Raw genomic sequence first — 20965 nt, forward strand, 5'->3', positions numbered from 1 at the left:
TTTAGCGTCTTATAAGATCGTGGTGTACTATCGGTCTGCATGGGTGCATCGTGCTTGTGTACCAACATTTGCTATATCATTGTTATGCTATAACGGTTGTGTAGTTCTGTTTTCTTTTTAAATTTAGAACTGGGTGCATCGTGCTCGTGTAGCAACATTTGCTATATCATTGTTATGTTAGCTATTACCGTTGCATTATAGTTCTTTGCTTTTTAGTTTAGACCTTGTTATTGACGAGAAGATACGGCTGCTTCAATTTGGTTATGTTCATGGGTGTATCGTGTTTACGCTTTGGCAATGTAATAAACTAATAACCGCTCACTGTGGAGCATCCGGTGTGTTAGCAGTTCGCCATTACATCGATGAATTGAATTTCCAAATTCAGAAAATCAACGTCAGTCGATTGGTTGGATTTTAAATGCAACTCCTTTTCACTTTGATTCTTGCGAACCTGGGCCATTTGCGTATTTGATAAAATCGTATCCCTTCCCATTTTCCCTTTCCTTCCTCCTGACACGTGAGTTCCGCCTATCAGTGGGTGTTTTTTTTTTCCATCTATCCTCGTTCTTCTTTGCATCGGGGCAGTGGTGGCCTGCCAGGCCATGGGTCCGTCCGGCAAAGCTCGCTGTTAACATTTTTTAGCGTCGGTATTAGGTTTGTATCTCCGGCAACGGCGCCGAAAATGTCTGTTAACATTTCCTACCGTCACCACCAGTGTACCTGGTAATGGCGCCAAGAAATGCCCCCGTGTGTGGTATGTCTACACATTTGCAGAATAATTCGTATGCACACGGATATACCGTTGCAGCATTTCATCCCGAGAATATCTGGGTATCATTATTTATATTTTCTAGTAGGATGGCATAGCTAAAGATGTAACCGACTACGTGCTCAAGACAAATATGCCTAAGGCCTTAGTCTAATAAGGGGTAAGATAGATAAATATGTGATAAAGATGTATATAGATGATATATGGGTAGGATGACACACACAAGCCAGTCTCATGATTAAAAAAAACTCGACCTGCAGGGGGTAAGACAAACCCCCGAGCATTTGCTAAGAGAAGACATTCTCACACAGATCGAGAAAACTCCGAACCTCTGTCCCACCCTTACACAGGGTCCGTAACCCTCGTGAGACAACCACTGGCCGGCAACCACTGCAACTACCCTAGGTAGGAGGGCCCAAACCAACCTCAGTTACGACCTGGGCCGGACCTTCGCATGTGCTTTGGTGTGGTGACAAACGAGGGGATTTTTCTAACCCGGCTTGAAATTCGATCACACAGGGAGTCGAACTCAGGACCCGAGGAGTGCTACTCAAACCACCTAACCAGTCTCATGATAGACAATAACAAATAAGCCTAAGGTTAGTGGGAGCATGGTCAAACATAAAGGTCCAAAGGTTATATTCATGTCAGCAAAGGTCATACCATAGTCACAAAGTTCCTGGGTCGACCGGGTCGAGGAACGGGGTCGAGGGTAGTCACTTTATAAAATTACGGTGCAAAGAGGGTATACCTCTGTGGAACGATAAATTATTATGTGGAACGTGACCCTAATTCATCCGGGTCGATATTTTCGGGTCGAGCGTTTTTAAAAAGACAAAAACTATATATGTGCTACTAATGAAGAAACTGATCTGCACAAGCATATAAGAAATGTATAAAAAGAGTACATTTAGACCATAGTACACGTACTCGGCTCATTATCTAACAAAAACCACACCCTTAACCTTCTTATCCCAATTAAATCTGCTAGTAATGGGGCTGCGACCCCTCTCAAACCGGGACGCGATCCAATCTTGAATGGGACACTGACCCTCTTTGACCCCGACCCTCGAATCGGAACGTGGGACGAGGCATCGACCCCGAATCCTGTGACTATGGGTCATACAATACATACGGTTAGGACTCAGAGCTAGGCTACCAGACATCGGGGAGAATACCGATCCCAGGTGCTGTTAGGGAACGATATCTTTCCGAACTCCTACTCGATTAGGCTTCACTAACGAGTGCTTTGCTGCAAGGGTCAAGGACACAAGTTCATTGTACTTGATAATGCTTCACTGGCGATCGTCACATCCTGGCACTATGGTCTGAACAACAGTGCTTATTAGTGTCAAATACTCAAATGCATTGTAGAATTGCATGCTAACACTACCTGATTTTTTTCACTAGCAAGATAGTCACATCCTGTCACTCAGAATCACTCAAGGCCACTCTGATTTCTCAATTGAAGGAAACAATGAATGAGCTGGTGGTTAAGCAAATGGCTGTGAAAGATCTGTTTTATTTGTTAAATGGATCTTTCTTTGCTTACAATGACTTATTTATTTTCAGGAGTTCAAATTGGAACATGCCGGAAGGCCAGCTTCAGGTATACTTCCTGAATTCAGCATTGCTTTATCACTTTATGCATCTGAGTGAATATAAAAGTTCACATTTATTGACGTGGGACTGCAACCTGTAACCTCTGATGCAGGGAGCTGCTGCCGGGGACAAAGAATTGACGTGGAAAGGCATCAGGCATCCAAACAAGGGCTTAAGACGTCCAGTACGTCTTTCTAAAATACCTCCTACCATCGTCCCAGATTCAGCTAATACAAAATCTCTTCAAAAGGGGCAATCAGGTGCACTGTGTTATACTCCCCAAAAAAGTTCAGTATTATGTTCACAGGAGGGAAATGGTAAGGAAACATACTCATGATATCTTGCAATGTTTCATTCTTGTGATGCAATCCAATCCAGTTTGTCATCTACTCTGCACATATGTGTTGAAATTGCTGCTCTATGATCATCTGAACTGCGGCAGTACTTTTGTGCCTCGGTATGTAGTTGTTCTTGCTGTGAATTATGTCCCCATTTTTGCTTGCAAATTGTGTGGTCACATAAACGTGAACCGTGAATTGTTTGCTCACAAAAATATAGCCGGATTTAACATATGAAAATAAAATCCACAGTGTATTTTAAATATCGGAATCAGCCCTATCCCAAATATTTCATTATCTAAGACTGCAAAATGTTGCCTGAAACCTTGGGTTGTCGTTGTTAGGTTCAAATGCACATTTATTGCCTAAAACGTTCATACTGTAAAGAGCCCTTTTATAATGATTGGAAATACTTTCCAATACCTCCCAACCTTCCCAACGCAAATTACTATTTTGGTTGATTTAATTCATCGAAGGGCAGTATAGTCATTTTACATTAACCCCCCCCCCCCCCCCCCCCCCTCCGGCACGCCCTGTCCTCTGCATCGCACGCCGCCGCCGTCCGCTTGCGCCCTCGCCCTCTCGCACGCCGCCGTCCCCTCGCTCTGCCCTCGCACGCCGCCGTCCCCTCGCTCTGCCCTCGCACGCCGCCGCCACCCTGCCATCTGCTACACCACCGTGGCCGCCGCCGCCGCCGATGGAGGCGCGGATCCGCTGCGCGCGCTCACGGAAATCCTTTGCCGCCAAGGGTTCGCGCCATCCTACGATAAAATCCCCTCATCCCTCCCCTCCGCGCGCCCATCCAGCATGGTTTCTCTGGCCACCATGTCGCGGCGCGTGGATCAGGCGACGGCGGCGGCGCGAGATTTGCTGAAGGTGGATGCGGCTCGGGAGCGAAAGGCTGCGGCGACGTACTCGCGGAAGGCCCAGGGGGCATCTGCGGTGGTGGACTCGCGGCGCCAGGGGTGATCTGCTGCGGAAGGCCCAGGAGGCCAAGGCGCCGCGACGGCGGCTCCGGCCGCGAGCGGATGATTCCTCCGAGCCTCACGGATCAGGGAGGACGGATCCACGGAAGTGCAGGTGAGGTCGTCGCCACCTCGGCTACCCCCATCGCTCACCGGGTGCTATGTTAGGTTCGTTCATCGATCCCCCCTCCCCCGTCGCACGTCCCACCTCGAACCCCTCCGCCAATTTGTGTTCAGTGTTGTGAGGTTGATCATTCCTGGTAATTCAGATTAGGTCCATCCGTGTGTGTTTTTTTACCCTAATTTGTAGACATAGGATTGCAATTCTCTAATTTGGGGATTGTCCGCTTGAATTCCTGTTATTAGGATTGCATTTATCATTGGAATGCGATTTTAATTGGAGGGATTTGAGTAGAGTCTGCAGTTCGTAAATTGTAAGGATACTCTGTCCATCGCTAGGTCATCTTGTGATGTATCATTCTGGCAATCGGTTGAGGCCTAATGGCAATAACTGCAGCCTGCAGAAAACCCTTTGTACTTGAGGTGTAATATTAACCCATCTTTGATCATTTGGTGGCCCTGTCATGTTTCTGCAATCATGATGGTGGGGAGAAAAGGCACATGCATATAATTGTTCATCTGATCATTTTTGGACGATAATGCTGCCGATCACCAGCATCCCGTTCCCCCACTCGCCATCGCCGATCCCGGATGGGTTCAACATGCCCTCGTTCGGTGCGCCAGGGGCACAAGGGCACGGCGGTGCTAGCGAGCGCCTGGGGATCCCGCGCTTCAACAAGATCGACTTCCCCTCCTACGACGGCGCTGAAGACCCGCTGAACTGGCTCCACCGCTGCGAGCAGTTCTTCCGCGGTCAGCGCACCCTGGCTTCGGATCGGGTCTGGCTCGCCTCCTACCACATGACGGGCGTGGCTCAGACCTAGTACTACGCCCTCGAGCAGGACGAGGGCATACCATCCTGGGAGCGCCTCAAGGAGCTCGTCAACCAGCGCTTTGGGCCGGCCATCCGTTCCAATCGCCTCTCAGAGTTGGCACGGCTCCCCTGGCACGGTGCCGTCCAGGATTACCAGGATCGCTTCAACGCCATGGTGTGCCACACACCTGACCTGTCGCCGCAGCAGAAGGCGGATCTCTTCGTGGGTGGCTTGCCTGACCACATCCGCGTCGACGTCGAGCTGCGCGCCCCCCAGACGCTTCAAGATGCCATGCACCTGGCGCGGGCCTTTGAGCGTCGCGCGGCGGCCACTGCGACTAGGGCTAGAAAAATAGCTCGAGGCTCGCGAGCCAGCTCGAGCTCGCTTCGGCTCGGCTCGACTCGGAGCGGCTCGCGAGCCTCCAACGAGCCGAGCCGAGCCTACTTCTCAGGCTCGCGAAAATGACGAGCCGAGCCGAGCCGGCTCGCTCCGGCTCGCGAGCCGGCTCGCTCCGGCTCGCGAGCCGGCTCGCGAGCTCAGTCCACTGAGGCTCATAATGGCCCATAAGCTATTTTGAAATATTCTAATACTAATATGTGGTGTGACAATATCAATATTAATCTATATCTATGTTTAACATGATTATTGTTTATTGATTACTTTCAACATATGTATAAGCTTTATATATATATGCACTAGTCATATACTAACTGCATAATATATATTTTGTGCCAGGTTCGCGAGCCGGCTCGCGAGCCGGCTTCGAGCCGAGCCGAGCCTCCTCGGCAAGCTCGCCAAACTGCCGAGCCGAGCCAGGCTCGGCTCGCTCATGCACCTAGCCTAGCCGAGCCGAGCCGAGCCGGGCTCGGCTCGGCTCGGCTCGTTTCCAGCCCTAACTGCGACCGCGCCGCCGCAGCGCTCAAGGCGCCCTCCCCAGCGTCTCCCTCTGCCACCGTCGCCGAAAGTGCCTCGCACGGCCGCGCCAGTCCCGGCGCTGCTGGCCCCGGCCACCCCAGCGCCTGCCGTACCGGCGCCGCCACCCTGGATGTTTCGCTGCCTGACGCCGGCCGAGATGATGGAACGCCGCCGCCAGGGCCTCTGCTACAACTGCGACGAGCCCTACGTCCGCGGACACCAGTGCCAGTGCCTCTTCTTCCTGGAGGTGAGTGACTACACGTCCGACGGCGAGGACGGTGCGGCGGCCGGAGACGCCGACGCCCTGCCAGCAAGGAGGAATTCAGCATCAGCTGCCTTGGCATTGACCTGGGCGGCTTCGACGTCATCCTCGGCGTCGACTACCTGCGGACCTTGGGCCCGATCCTGTGGGACTTCGAGGACCTCTGCATGGCGTTCACGTGGCACGGGCGCCGCGTCTTCTGGCAGGGTATTGGATCCCCCCGCGACGACATCTTCGAGTCGAGCCTACGGGTCCTGGCCGCCGACCCCAAGCGCTCCCTCCTCGACGTCCTCCTCCAGCAGTACGACGACGTCTTCGCCGAGCCGCGCGGGCTACCTCCGTCCCGCCCCTACGACCATAGGATCCACCTCCTACCGGGCACGGCTCCAGTGGCGGTCCGGCCATACCACTAACCCCAGCTGCAGAAGGACGAGCTCGAGCTCCAGTGTGCCACAATGCTGTCTCAGGGCATCATTCGACCCAGCACCTCCCCATTCTCGGCGCCCGTGCTACTGGTCAAGAAGGCGGACGGCACTTGGCACTTCTGCATCGACTACCGCGCGCTGAACGACAAGACCTCCAAGGACAAGTTCCCGATCTCGGTGGTCGACGAGCTGCACAGCGCCAAGTTCTTCGCCAAGCTAGACTTGCGCTCCGGCTATCACCAAGTGCGCATGCACTTGGCCGACGCGGAGAAGACCGTGTTTCGCACCCACCACGGCCACTTCGAGTTCCTCGCCATGCCGTTCGGACTCTCCAACGCGCCAGCCACGTTCCAGGCTCTCATGAACGACGTCCTATAATCGTTCCTTCGGCGGTCTGTGCTTGTTTTCTTTGATGATATCCTGATCTACAGCTCTTCGTGGTCGGAGCACCTGCAGCCGTCCGCCTCGTCTTCGACGCGCTTCGCGCCCACGACCTCCACCTCCAGCACTCCAAGTGCTCCTTCGGCTCCAGCTCGGTCGCCTACCTCGGCCACGTCATCTCGACCGGGGGCGTCGCCATGGACAACGCCAAGCTGGAGGCTGTGGCGTCCTGGCCTGCGCCCCGCTCGGCCCGGGGCGTCCGCGGTTTTCTGGGACTCGTCGGGTACTACGGAAGTTCATCCGGGACTTCGGGGCCATCGCCGCCCCCCTGACTCGCCTCCTGCACAAGGAGGCCTTCGCCTGGACCGCGGAAGCAGCGGAGGCTTTCGCGGCGCTGAAGCAGGCGCTCTCCACCGGTCCCGTTCTGCAGATGCCGGACTTCGAGTGGCAGTTCGTGGTCGACTGCGACGCCTCCGGCACCGGGTTTGACGCCGTACTCCACCAAGGGTCCGAACCGCTGGCCTTCTTCAGCAGGCCGTTCGCCGCCCGCCATGTCAAGCTGGCGGCTTACGAGAGGGAGCTCATTTGCCTGGTACAGTCTGTGCGGCACTGGCGGCCCTACCTGTGGGGGCGCCGCTTCCTGGTCCGCATCGACCACTACAGCCTGAAGTACCTCCTCTTCCAGCGGCTGTCCACGATCCCTCAGCACTAGTGGCTCAGCAAGCTGTTCGGCTTCGACTTCGCCGTGGAGTATCGTCCGGGGTGCCTCAACTCCGCGGCCGACGCCCTTTCTCGCCGCGACAGCGAGTCCAGCTCCGACGACGCAGCAACGCTCCACGCCATCTCCGGGCCGTCCTTCAGCCTCATCAACGACATTCGGGCGGCTACCTCCACCGACGGAGAGGCCGCCCAGTTCCAGGGTGAGGGCCTCACGGCCCCTTGGCGCTGGGACGCCGGGCTCCTCCACGGCAAGCGCATCTTCGTGCCCGCCCAGCACGACCTCTGCCAGCGGGTGCTCTCATTGGTTCATTCAGCGGGCCATGAGGGCGTCCAGAAGACCCTACAACATCTGTGCGCCAACTTCTACGTCCCTCACGACAAGAAGCTGGTGCAGGAATTCGTCCGCGCCTGCCCGACATGCCAGCACAACAAGACGCTGACGCAGTGGCCAGCGGGGCTGTCTAGCCCCTCGAGGTCCCCTCCCAGGTTTGGGCGGACATCTTGATGGACTTCATCGAGGGCCTGCCCAAGGTCGGCGGGAAGTCGGTCATCCTCACCGTGGTGGACCGCTTCTCCAAGTATGTGCACTTCATCGCCCTGGGCCATCCATACACGGCCTCGTCGGTCGCCCGCGCCTTCTTCGATGGCATCGGTCGGCTCCACGGCTTCCCGACGTCCATCGTCAGCGACAGGGACCCAGTCTTCACGAGTCACATGTGGCGCGACCTATTCAAGATGGCTGGCGTCCAGCTCCGTTTCAGCATGGTGTTTCATCCTCAGACGGACGGCCAGTTGGAGATCGTCAACAAGGTGTTGGCCATGTACCTGCTGTGCGCCATGGGAGACCGCCCGCGAGCCTAGGTGGACTGGCTCGCGTGGGCGGAGTACTGCTACAACACCTCGTCCCACACGGCGCTTCGGGCGACGTCGTTCGAGGTGGTCTACGGGCGGCCCCCGCTGGCGCTACTACCACACACCACCGGCGCGGCCCAGACGGACGCGACTGACACGCTTCTCCGCGACCGCGACTCCTTCCTCACCGACGTCCGCGAGCGTCTTCTCCAGGCTCGTCAGCACGCCAAGCACTACTACGACGTTCACCACCGCGAGCTGGAGTTTGCGGTGGGTGATTGGGTCTGGCTCCGCCTGCTACACAGGCCGACCCACTCGCTGGAGCGCCGTCCCAAGGGTAAGCTCGGCCCCCGCTACGCTGGTCCGTTCCAGGTGATCGAGCGCATTGGGCAGGTGGCCTGTCGCCTGCCCCTTCCAGAGGGGTCGCGCCATCACAATGTCTTCCATGTGGGGTTGTTGAAGCCCTTCCACGATGACCCTCCTGCGTCCACGCCGCCACTGCCGCCCATTCATGATGGCAGGGTGGTCTTGACTCCTGCTCGGGTGCGGCGGGCACGCTTTAGCATGGCGCCTGGGAGATTCTCGTGGAGTGGCAGGGGCTACCTCCAGATGATGCGACCTGGGAGCCACGGGAGTCCTTCGTCGAGCGCTACCCCGACTTCCAGCTTGAGGACGAGCTGTTTCCCGAGGAGCGGAGAGATGTTATGGGCTAGGCCCAGCCGCCCTAGGCGCCCAATCGGCGCCGCTGATCACGTACCAGCGGTGGCGGTGCACAAGTGGCTAGGAGGGCCACGATCTTATTTCCTTAGGGGTCAAGTTTATTTCCATAAGTTGAAACATTTGTAAGTTAAATAGGGAACGGGAACTCAGGATTAGAAAAGATAGGCTGAGAATTGAATCTCAGTTGGCCTCACAGGGCCATCCCATCTCGCGACTCTCTCTCTCTCGCACGCGCGCGCCCTCTCCACGCCGCCGCCGCCCCTTGCTGGTCGCCACAGCGCCCATCCACCGGCGACCCCCAAGGTCTCGCCCTCCATCCACACACCCCTACAACCTTTGCAGTCACAGTAGGATTGCTGTTCCTATCACATAGTTAACTGAAGGGTCAACTTGTGTATTGCACTGAGACATTTTGTTGTATTTCTCTCCAACGATGTTGTGAAATTTTGTCCTATCCTGCAGTCCTACAGTTTTTTTCGTGTGTTGGGGCAGTATTCTATTTTTCTTGTAAATGTATTTTAATTGTTATTAGTGGTGGTATTACAGACTAACAGGGACTTATTTCTTTTTTGTTTGTTTGCTCAAGGATCAGAGCTCCTTCCAGAGATGGCACGTGTTCTGTGAAAACTGTACCCAAAATATCCTGAAAATGCTATCTATATATGCCATCCACCCAAAATATCCTGAAAATGCTGTCTATATATGCCATCCGAAACCACTAGTAGTTGTTTGTGTTAATGATTGACTGTGTCTCATGGTGTTGATATATAGTGTACATGTGGATCTTTTTCATTACACCGTCATTTCAATGAATATAATTGAACATGTTCAGAAAAGAGGAACATTGTCTATTGCTATAACATTTACATCATTTTTGTTTTGGTTCATTCAGAAAAGAGGAACATTGGAGCCTGTTGAGTCCAGAGTATATATGTATCTCTTAATTCAAATATCTTATCTCATATATATGTACTGACATGTATGTAGAGATTTTTTTGGGTATATATATGGTACCCAATTCAATATTACAGTTACATACTTACTGTCACAGTTATATGATGGAACTGTAAATCAAGTTTTTCAGTTGGATTCCATGGTAAATTGCTTTTCCTGCTTTTCATGATGAATTCAGTTATATATATATAATGTGGGCAAACTAACTTGGCATATATAACTGTAAATCAAGTTTTTTCAGATCAAGGAAAAAGCAGAGAGGAAGCACAACTGCAGCTGGACATCAATGCCAAGTTTTGAGAAGGGCAAAGATATATAGACAACTGAATTGCCATCTATTGCAGTCAAGTGTCAACTGAACAAATCTTTCTTTTCAATCAAGTGTCATTTTTATTTTGTCAAGTGTGAACTGATAATGGCATTTGTTTGTTAGACTCTATTCCTTTTCAAGTGTCAACTGAAAATTTATTTGTGCAATGGCTGCATGCATTCATGTGTGGTGGTTATTTACATTCCTGTCTGGTGTACTATTGGATTCATGCTTGTATCAACTGAAGAGTGTGAACTGCTAGCAAAAATATATGCTTATTTGAATGCCACCAACTGAATGTATTTTCATTCATTCGTGTATTCATGTGTATATATACATGCTTATTTTAAGAATCATACGAATTATTTAGATGTATTGTGCATTCTCTCATGTATGCAATAAAATGGCTACAAAGAACAATTATGCACTAGATCACCATGAATTTGTGTGTCAAAGGATGAATTAATCACCCTGCAGACAGCTAAACAGACAGCTCATTGTACAGGCTGTCTGTTCAGCTAGGGCATATACAACAGTACAGACAGCAGCTGTCTTTTTAGCACAAACAGATAGCTGAACAGACAGCTTGTACAATGAGCTGTCTGTTTAGCTGTTTGCAGGGTGATTAATAGGGCATGTACAATAGTGCAGACAGCTGCTGTCTTTTTAGCACAAACAAACAGCTGAACAGACAATTTGTACAATGAGCTGTCTGTTTAGCTGTCTGCAGGGTGATTAATTCATCCTTTGACACACAAACTTATGGTGATCTAGTGCATAATTGATCTTTGTAGCCATTTTGTTGCGTACGTGAGAAAATACACAATATATTCAATAATTCAAATAATTCGTATGACACTTAAAATAAGCATGTAAAATAACCTTCTTCATGGTTGGCGGGCAGAAGCAAACTGTTCGTCAAATTGCCAATGATTTAGGGCGTGACAGTGCTTGAAATTTGGAGAAAAAGAAAGAGGATGACAAGAGAGTTTCGTCTTACTTGCGCTGGGGATGTATCATGGTGGCCGGAATCTTGCGGGAAAGAAGGCGATGGTGGTCTCCTCCATGGGCCATGGCTGGTGGATAGAAGTTCACTGTGAGTCAAATTGCCAATAATTTATGGTATGAGAGGGCTTCAAATTTGGGGGGGAAAAAGAGGATGACGAGGGAGTTCTGTTTTACCTTTTACTTGCGTTGGGGATGTATCATGGTGGCCGAAATCTCGTGGGGGAAGAATGCGATGGTGGTCTGCTCCATGGCTGGCGGGCAGAAGCTCACTGTTACTCAAATTGCCGATGATTTAGAGCATGAGAGAGCTTAAAATTTGGGGGAAAAGAAAGAGAATAACAAGAGGGTTCTGTTTTATCTCTTATTTGTGCCGGGGATGCATCATGGTGGCCAGAATCTCTTAACTGAGAAGGCACTGGTGGTGTGTACAAAATAGGCGAGTAGGCGCTAGTGGTCTTCTCCATGGCTGGCGGACGGCAGCTCACTGTGAGTCAAATTGCAGATGATTTAGAACATAAAAGGGCTTAGAATTTGGGGGAAAAGAAAGAGCACGATGATGGGGTTTCATTTTATCTATTACTTGAGCCGGGGATGCATCATGGTGGCCGGAATTCTGTGAGGGAGAAGACGCGCACAAGAGACCGAGAAAAATTTGGCATGCCCGCACGGGATCCTCCGAGTGGTCGACGAGCAGCAGCAACCTGTACAACGCATGGGTGCGTCGTCCTCTCGCCTGGGAGCACGTGCTCTCGTCGTAGACGAAAAAGTCGACGGCTTTGTTCTCTCTTTGTTTAATTCCTGATCGGAAGACGTATTTTTGTAAGATCAAGACAAAACGACGGCTTGGGCTGACCGTTGTACGTGCCCTAAACGATGTACTCCCTCCATATCATATTTAGAAGTTGTTCTGCCCGGGTACCTGAGTTGAATAAAAGATGTCGTTGTGGCGCTGGGAAGCCAAAACTGATGGCATTGGCTCTGTCATCGCTGCAGCTCCACTCACGGTGCCATGCATAAAAAATGAGCCGCGCCCAAGAGTTGATCCTGCGACCTTGAACTCCGGGATGCGCTTCTCTAACCACCAATAGAGCAGATTGTGTATTGTTGATGAGTAAAATGCATCCACGGATCTTTTTAATAGGGGTTAATTAATTATGATATAAGAAATAAATATCATGGCCTCATACATCACAACGGAAGCAATATCGCAGTGGTACGGTCGCTCTCCAAAAAACGCCACTCCTATGTTCAAGTCTCCCAAATCTTAACTATTTTTTTTCTTTTTTCGCAATAGTGATTGCTCAAATAATAAAAATAATGCTCCATATTTTTATTTCTTTTTTATGCAATACTGATTGTTCAACTAATAACAAAACGCCATCTATATCCTGAAATAATGCATTGCCCATTTTTCAATTTTAAAATATCTCTACCCTCATGTTACGTTAACGGTCTATATGTCCAATGAACAGACGAGACGCAAGAGTGTAGGTTGAGTAGCTGTCGTGCTACGAGTACTAGTCTATCAACTCACACGAGATATGAGAGTAATCGGTTGACTTTGTTATCGTGTTAATAGCCTGTTAATCAACACGGATTCGTCATAGAGTGATCATCATATCGAAGTTTACCCAACCCCAGACATTTCGTTTGTCATATATGAATGTTTATGACAAAAAATAACAAATTGTGTCTGACAAACTGGATCTAAACCATCTGTATGCAAAATTTTAACACTCTAAGTTTCAAATTTTGATATTAAATAATTTCTCTACAAAATTGTTTGATTTTAATTTAGAATTCCTATACAAAGAAAAATAAAATGGCAAAATGTATCTTCTCTCGTGGGCCATCGGCCCAGCTGGCCCATCCGCCATCCCTCTCTTCCCTCTCTTCACTCCCAGATGGGCCGTCGACCAAATGGACGATAATTACCAATAAAAAGTGTAGATATCATGGCCAAACATATCACAACGGAAGGACTGGCATAGTGGTATGATTGCTCTTCAAGAAGGGCCACTCCCATTGTTCCAATCTCTCGACTGCCATCCTTTTCTTTTTCCTTTTTTTGCAACAGTGATTGCTCAACTAATAAAAATAATGCGCCATCTTTTTTCCCCCTTTTTATGCAGTAGTGATCGATCAACTAATAAAAATAACTCCCTCTATACCATGACGTAATGCATTGCCCATTTTTTCTTGTTTAAAATATCCCTACCCTCATGTTATGTTAACGGTCTATACGCCACTGATCAGACGAGCCGTGAGAGTGTAGGTTGGGTAGCTGTCCTACGACTATTGCTAGTCTAGCTAGTCAGACCAGACATGAGAGTGATCAATTGACTGTCATCGTGTTAATAGCCTTGTTGATCTTGCAGGAGTGCGGCCCCCACTTGTTGCCGTTGCCGTCGATGGTCCCGCCGCCATTGATGATGAGCTTGTGGACGCTCCTGAACACGATCCAGAGCCTCCTGTCCCTGTCGCTCCAGTCCGCCCTGTTCGGCGACGCCACCAGCGTGCCCTTCACCGTGAGCGTGACGCCGGACCTGCACGGGCCGTGAAGGGTGACGAGCTTGAGCAGGTAGCGCCTGCCGCCGGGGACGAGCCTAGCACGACGGCCGCGCCGAGGCGCACGCCGCCTTCCACGCCCTGGCGAGCGCCTGCGTGTCATCATGACTCCCGTCGCCGCGGACGCCGTAACAGTCGATGGCGAACACGCTCGAGCCGAGCGGCCTGGCCCTGGCCCTGGTCCCGGCGGCGGCGGCGGCTCCGTCGACGGAGGTGCCATTGGTCGTGCCCGGGGCCTCTAGAGCGCCGGGCGCGAAGAGCCACGCGAGAGGCGCCGCGAACACGAGACGCGACGCCAGTGTCAGAGCCGCGAGCGCGTCGCCGCCGTAGCGGTCGAGGCTGAGCACGCCCTGCGACGACAACGAGCCCGGCGACCCGCCCCCAATCCCGGCGGCAGCACCGTCGGCAGAGCTGGCCAAGGAGCTCGCGCCGTCGGGGGATGTGCCATTGGTCGTTGTGCCGCCCGCGGACTCTAGCGCGCCGGCGGGCACGACGAGCAGCGCGAGGAGAGGCGCCACGAACACAAGACGCGGCGACGGCATTGGCGGCAGAGCTAGATTGTGCCAGCCAACGCAGTTGCTCTGCTTTCGCGTTGGATTGCTGGATGGCGTGGTGACCAAGGAGCACGCCCATGGCATTTATGCGCGGGAGCTCGAGCCATGGAATCTGGAGAGGAGGCGATCGTCGGCAGCGGCGGTCGGGTGGACGAATCGATCAGAATCAGAACCCTAAGAATGATCCTTCTTTTCTTTTTCTTTAAACAAATATTAATCTTACTTACTAATATTATGAGTTCACTCTTTTACCCTTCATTAAAAAATATAACTACAAAAATGCAATTGCCATGGAATTTCTAATCCTTTAAACTTTGAGATATTGAGAAGCGTTGGGAGGCGTTACGGCATCTACAGGCCCACCGACCATAGACACAACCAATGCCTCCCGACGTCTCCTTATTGACGCCTCCCAACACCTACCTCAATTGGACCCACAAATCATAGACATATAAAATACCTCCCAATGCCTCTCTAAGCATTGTAAAAAAATTCATCTTTCTTAAAAGGTAATTCAAATTATCACAATTTTACAACTCATAGTGTAATTTTAATTCGACATTCTACTTATCATTACTACTATGTATGCATGTAACAGAGGTATACAAAGACAATTCATATTATGGAGGGCCTGATTACCAATGTGACAAATGTGGAGCTATATTCTGGTACCAAGTACGTGTCATCTATCTTAGTTCATAGGCACACAAATGGATTGTCTACAATGTTTGCTGTCGTGGTGGCAAGGTATCATTATATTGCCTTCCCGTTACTTCAGCAACTTATTAGATTTGACGGTGGGCCAAAAGCAAATAGTTCATGCACCATATAAGACAATGCAACTCTCTTTTTGCTTTCACTTCCATGGGGGTTCACATTGACAGAAAGCATCAATACTGGAGACGGACCCTACGTTTTCCGTATCAATGGAGTTGTACATCATCGGATAGGATCCTTATTACCTGAACCTGGAAATAAACCTGAATATGCTCAGCTTTACATCTATGATACAGAACATAAAGTGGCTAACAGACTTGCCATATTCAGAATGATGATCTTTAGGGGATCTTGATCCAAATATTGTTCAAGAAATAATTAAGATGCTAGATACATATAATCCATTGGTACGCAAATTCAGAATGGCCAGAGATCGTTTACTATCTCCTAATGTTCCTGAAATATCTATCAAATTAATAGGAACACAAGGAGCACACGGAGATAGGTACAACTTGCATGAATGCTTTACTGTACGAATGAATAAGCTACTTATATACCAAGTAAGCTCCTCCTGGACCGATTCTGTTCCACGCAACTTTTGCAGAAGGATCCTTACCTTGTCGGTGTTGCCATCACGCTGTATTATGAAGCTTGGTGTCTCAGGGAGGAAGATTGCACCCATGGTTAGGATTGCAGCAGGGAGCGCAGCCATGGACAGAGATATCCTCCACCCCTACCCCGCTTTAATTTTCACAACAAAATAGTTGAGGATGTTTGCACCGAGAATTCCAAGGCTGAGGCAAAGTTCAAAGCCATTGTTGATTGCTCCACGATATTGAGGTGGCGCCATTTCTGACAGGTACAATGGGATTGACTGCAAGTGTAAATTTCATAGAAATATGTTCGGTTATTAGTACATTCCTTTCATGAAGTTGCTGTGCCCATTTCCTGAATAAAAACCAAGATTTATATAATTAAAAGCTTTGTTACTTAAAATTGTTGTGGTTGATCAAGAGAGTGTCTTGATTTCCTTGAAGTCAAAAGTATTTTACAAATGTTCGCCAATATTACTGTAGTTATTGCTTTATGAATTCTTGAACTATATATATTGCTATACTAATTTCAGTATTCCTACAAGGTTACCTGGTTAGTGAATCCCAGACCTATTCCCAGTAAAATTCGGTTGAAGAGCAGCATGGGAATATTGACAGCTGCACCACCAAACACTGATCCTGTGATGAAGAAGGTGCCGCCGATCAGAATGGATGCTCGGCGTCCATACCTCCTTGTGATGGATGATGCAACCAGAGTAGCCACAAGGCCAGCTATGTACAGGGACGATGTGAACAGGGTGAGGAGCTCGCTGTTGAACTGGCAGAAGTGACTCACTTTGCTGTCCTGCTTCTGGCGGTACACCTCCGGGAAGAACCTCTTCAGGAATGAATTCATTGAGGTAACACCACCTGTCATACGAAAAGCACATGACATGAATTTTAAGGAAATTTGGGATCCACGCATAGAATTGAGGACACTGGGTGTGTTTAGATCCCAAATTTTTTTCAACGCTACAGTAACTTCGAACGTTTGACCACTAATTAAGAGTATTAAATGTGGATAACTGACAAAATCCATTCCACAACTCCATTGCGAGACGAATTTTTTAAGACTAATTGGACCATAATTAGACAATGTCTTGCTACATTAAACAACCTCTAATGAATTGTCGTCAAAATTTTACAGGATCTAAACACACACATTGACAAATATTCACCAAATCATGAATAAAAGTAATTAAAGGCATGAATTGTTTCCACCGTTTTGTCATGAAAGAAAAAAAAGAAATGGTAGGTATTGCCAAGCTTCTCTTCTCCACTGCAGCTGATAGACATGTCCAACTTAAAACAAAATTTCATGGACCTAAGTTTTTAAAACTTGTACCATACTAGCTAGATGATCATACACCAAAACCACATTCCTTACGCCTAGCACTGCATATGAAATTAACCTGCATTAGTACTAATTTCCTCTAAATATATCTTTGCTTCCTTTTTCTCTGCGCTTCGAAGCATTAATGTTAACGAAATATGTGCTCCATCGTAATTGAGGAAACGGATTCCACACATCGGCGCACTGGGTCCGGCGTCCCCAACCAAGCCATCTCAATTAATCAACCAATCCTGCATCCTGATTTACTACTGATGGCACTACCAAATTGCTGCAGATAAAAAACAGTTGAATAAAGTGGGCAATGGCCAGGACGAACCGGAGATGCCGAGGTCGTAGCCGAAGAGGAAGCCGCCACAGCAGGCAACGACGCAAGACAGCAACAAGTACGGCGTAAGGCGGCCGCCGTACTCCACCCCGCCAGCTGCCGGAGCAGCAGCATCTCCGATCGCCATCGATTGATCCCCAACGGCTTCTGCTATGGCTCCTCCTACCCTCCTGGTCTCGGGCAAGTTGCGTCGTGGCTTCGTGAGGTGGTTTTCATTATTGGTCGAAGTGCCACACTGGTAGTATTAGTAATTTAGTAGTGGCTAGCCATTCCAGTATTCCGGTGGCTGCTGACGTGTGCGCATTCGCCGAGTCCATTCCGGGAGTCCGGCAGTGACCTCGGCAAGCTAAAAGAGCGGACTTGTTTCATTATCAAATGGACCTCTCAGAAATACTTGCAATTTGCATACATCACACTCATATGCAGCTTCATCACAACCAAACATTTCATGGTTGCTCCAGCTCTCATGTGTATTTGGAGTTTTTTTTTCATCCACAGTTGATCCAGCTCTCAAGTGAATGCAACTGAGTTATCAAATAAATCCTTTTTGGATGATTTTATTCTTGTGTAAGTACATGTCGACGCTCACTTTTTTTTAAAAAAAATTCAGTCACGTAACGTTGTGAATTTGGAGGGGTCATTTCTCGTAATCTTGATACTGAAATCGTTGCGAAAGGCCGGGCGGTTGAGTTGGCTAGCCCGGCCCGGTAGCATCGCGCTCCCAGCAGGTTCTAAGTTCGAATCTCATCAGAAACGAATTTCAGGATGCTGGGAGAAAAAAAAACCCTCGCTATGCTCGCCACAAGGCTTGGTCCTCTCAGGCATGGGCCATGGTTCAGGGTTTCTCTACCCGGTTAGCCGGTTAGGCTTTCTCTTAATGAAAAAACGGTGGGTTCCGTTTCACACCCCGGGTAGAGTTTTTTTTTTTTTGAAATCACCGAAGTTGTGTTCGTACATAGGTACTGAAATCACTGCATTAAGAAATTGGAAGTCTACTCCGGGCGAGTTGGCCTAGGCTGGCCTGAAGATTTGACGATTTGTGTCAGAGAGGATTTTATTCGTGAGTAGATACATATCGAGGCTCAGCTCCTTTTTTTAAAAAAAAATGAACATGAAACTCGTGAAAGCCGCCTGCCATTTTTTAATTGCCCTTTAAACGTCACTTTCGTTTACTTAGCAACAAATTACGTCAAACAGTCAAAGGTTACCTTGCCAAATGCCAATACACGCCCCTAGTGAGTAGTGACGTTTTCAAATTCTCAGTGCGGTTTTTCCCCATCTTTGAACATAATATTTGCTTCCTCTTGAATGACCTAAATCCTTGTCTATTTATTCCATTCCATTTGATATGAGTGACCTTGTTTTTCGGGATACGCAATCTGATTACTAGTAAAATTTAACTGAAGTTGCGTAGCCTTACCGAAATAAGTACGAAATTGAGAAGGGACGAAACTAGTGATAAAAAGAGGTTGAAGACTTAAATTGCATGATAACGACACTTGTAAGTGGCAAAACGTTTTAGTGGATGTAAGTGCCCAAGTTAAAGATATAAGAGCAACTCCAGTAGGGCGGCTAAATTTGGATGAGCAAATGTCCATTTAGAAGCCCACTTCTAAATTTTACTCACCCAAATATGGGCCTCCACTCCAGAAAGCCGAGTAAATTGGGCTTCCATTTTTTCAATTGACAACTGGGCCCCACCTGTCATTCTCCACTCCCAGTCACACTCATCCGCGCATCGCGTATACCTGCCCCGCGCCGCCCCGCCCGTCGGCTCCTGCCCGCCCCGCCGCGGCCGTCCGATGCTGACGACACCGCACCTGGAGCTTGCCCTGCCCCCACCGCTTAGCCCGAGCTCCTCCGCCTCGTCCACGCCGCACTCGCCCACGGCGCCCGAGCACTGCTTCTTGGTCGTCCCCACCGTTGCCGGGGCGTCCAGGCCGCCCATGTCGGGCACGCCCGCGGAGGCCGGGATGGCGAGGCACGCCGCTGGCGCCATGGCCGCCCCCAGCAGCGCGACCAGCACCAGGCGCCGCCTCCCCGCGCCCGCAGCCGGCAAGAAGCAAGCGGGAACTTGGCGGCGGCGCGCACGGATGAGGCGGACCAGGTCCCTCTCGGCGTGGCGCCGCGCCTGGAGCGCGGAGGCAAGGCAGGGGTGGTCGCGCCTGCGGAGCGCAGCCTGGGCATCGGCGGCGTGGCGGCGGAGGTCGAGGACGGCCTCTTGGAAGGCACTGTGCGCCTTGGCGAGGAGGAGGAAGCCGTCGAGGAGGCAGTCAGTGGTGGCGGCGCTGGGTCGGAGCGTGGCGCGCGGCTCGGGGAGGAGGAGGAGCTCGGCGAACGTTGTGAAGAGCGTGTCGAGGTGGGCTGAGGCCCGTGGCGGGGGCGGTGGGGCCGACGGTGGCGGCGGCGGCATGGCGTGCCGGGGCGGGGGTTGAAGGGGATCAGGATGAAGGAAATGAAAAAAAAAGAGATAAATCGGTGGGGATCATAATTGGCAGCCCAAAAAGAGGGCACCAAATTGGGGTTGGGGGGGGGGGGATTTGGAAGGCCTACCAAAATGGCAGTCCATTTGGAAGCCCTGCTAGCTACTTAACACGGATACGCCATTAAGGTAGCGTACTGCGTATCCGATATGTATTGGATATGGATACGTGTCGGATACGCCTTGGATACATATCCTCGGAGTATCTGAATTTTTATTATTTTTGTGAATATTGGATACGCGAGCCGATACATATCTGCTTGTGGATACAACGCAGCCCACCTTATCCGCTCCGTCCGCACTCCCGCACGTCCATGCCTCGCGCCGCAACCCCGCTCGCCAGCCACCGGCCACTGGCGATGAGCCTCCGTCAATGCTCGCCGGCCGCGCGCGCCGCTCGGTCCACCCGCGCTGCTCCGCTCCTCCCATGGCTAGGCGCCGAGCGAATAGGAGAAGGGTAGGCGCCGAGCGGCAGAGATGGAAGGGAGGAGGGAGACGAAGTGTGAAGTGAGGAGGTGGGCGGCCGCGATGGAAGCAATGAGAAGATAAGGTGCATGCGTGCACCAGGGAGTAGATAAAGATGGGCGGGGAAGGTGGGCTGGGCTTTTTTGGTCTAGTTGTGCTTATCTAAAATTTACTAAATTTTTTTGTAGCTCTTAGGAAATAAAATAATGGTACTGTAAAAGTTATGGCTTCTAAAACTCAGTATAGCAGCATGGATAAATAACTCATTTAAACTAGACATATTGCTAGATTTAATTTAAAAACTTATTCTAGAAATGTTTTCTGGGCCTACCAATTTTGTACAAGCCTATGCTTACCATATGCAACACTCTGGCCAAAGATGACATGCATCCAAAGGATGAATCTTGAGATTTAAATAAAAGTGCATTAAACTAGTATTTAAAATAGAGCAAGATACATTGATCAAATGAAAAACTTTATATAACAAAAGTTGTAGATTTTGTTTCACAGAATCCAGAACAGTTGAGTTTGTATTTTTCCGATTGTTTTACGATTTTATATCTATTTTACAAGTTCGCTGTTTAATGCTTCCCGGGCGCCAAGACCTAAATGTAATTTTTTTTATATTTAGGTCCTGTCGAGGTATAGTTTTGAAATTTTTAGAAACCGTCATATATTTTTGAAATTTTAATTTTTTTTAAATACAAAAATGAAAAAAATCCAAATTAGGATGTCCCCGAACGGCCCATCT

General features: G+C 49.9%; 1 protein-coding gene and 1 long non-coding RNA gene across 4 annotated transcripts; one reads left to right on the forward strand and one right to left on the reverse strand.

The window, feature by feature from the left end:
• The first annotated feature begins 3279 nt into the window (after window positions 1-3279).
• Window positions 3280-10441, forward strand: LOC120651677. 2 transcript variants are annotated; one of them, XR_005666277.1, is made up of 2 exons: window positions 3280-3789; window positions 9471-10441. It is a non-coding gene; the product is annotated as an uncharacterized LOC120651677 (long non-coding RNA). The 2 variants fall into 2 exon arrangements; XR_005666276.1 differs by having other exon boundaries at window positions 3281-3842.
• Window positions 10442-14883: 4442 nt separating this feature from the next.
• LOC120648733 (hexose carrier protein HEX6-like) lies at window positions 14884-17462 on the reverse strand. Of its 2 annotated transcripts, XR_005665065.1 has the most exons (4): window positions 17259-17462; window positions 16139-16458; window positions 15612-15869; window positions 14884-15246 (listed from the first exon to the last, which is right to left on the reverse strand). XR_005665065.1 is itself a non-coding variant. In XM_039925411.1 (3 exons), the coding sequence occupies exons 1-3, from the start codon at window positions 17392-17394 to the stop codon at window positions 15729-15731; spliced, it is 597 nt and encodes a 198-aa protein (XP_039781345.1). In that variant the 5' UTR covers window positions 17395-17462; the 3' UTR covers window positions 15412-15728. The 2 variants fall into 2 exon arrangements, 1 of the variants encoding a protein (XP_039781345.1); XM_039925411.1 differs by lacking the exon at window positions 14884-15246 and having other exon boundaries at window positions 15412-15869.
• Between the last annotated feature and the right edge of the window lie 3503 nt (window positions 17463-20965).

Source organism: Panicum virgatum, chromosome 9K (genome assembly GCF_016808335.1).
Source record: "Panicum virgatum strain AP13 chromosome 9K, P.virgatum_v5, whole genome shotgun sequence".
In the NCBI taxonomy this organism is placed as follows: Eukaryota; Viridiplantae; Streptophyta; class Magnoliopsida; order Poales; family Poaceae; genus Panicum; species Panicum virgatum.

What these genes read in the sequence shown, in the direction of transcription:
- LOC120648733 (XM_039925411.1), bottom strand. Translation starts at nt 17,394, where the DNA reads ATGGCGATCGGAGATGCTGCTGCTCCGGCAGCTGGCGGGGTGGAGTAC. An exon ending in CTACGACCTCGGCATCTCCG is followed by an intron (nt 16,459 to 17,258) that starts GTTCGTCCTGGC and finishes TTCGTATGACAG; the next exon opens with GTGGTGTTACCTCAATGAAT. An exon ending in GTCTGGGATTCACTAACCAG is followed by an intron (nt 15,870 to 16,138) that starts GTAACCTTGTAG and finishes TTACACTTGCAG; the next exon opens with TCAATCCCATTGTACCTGTC.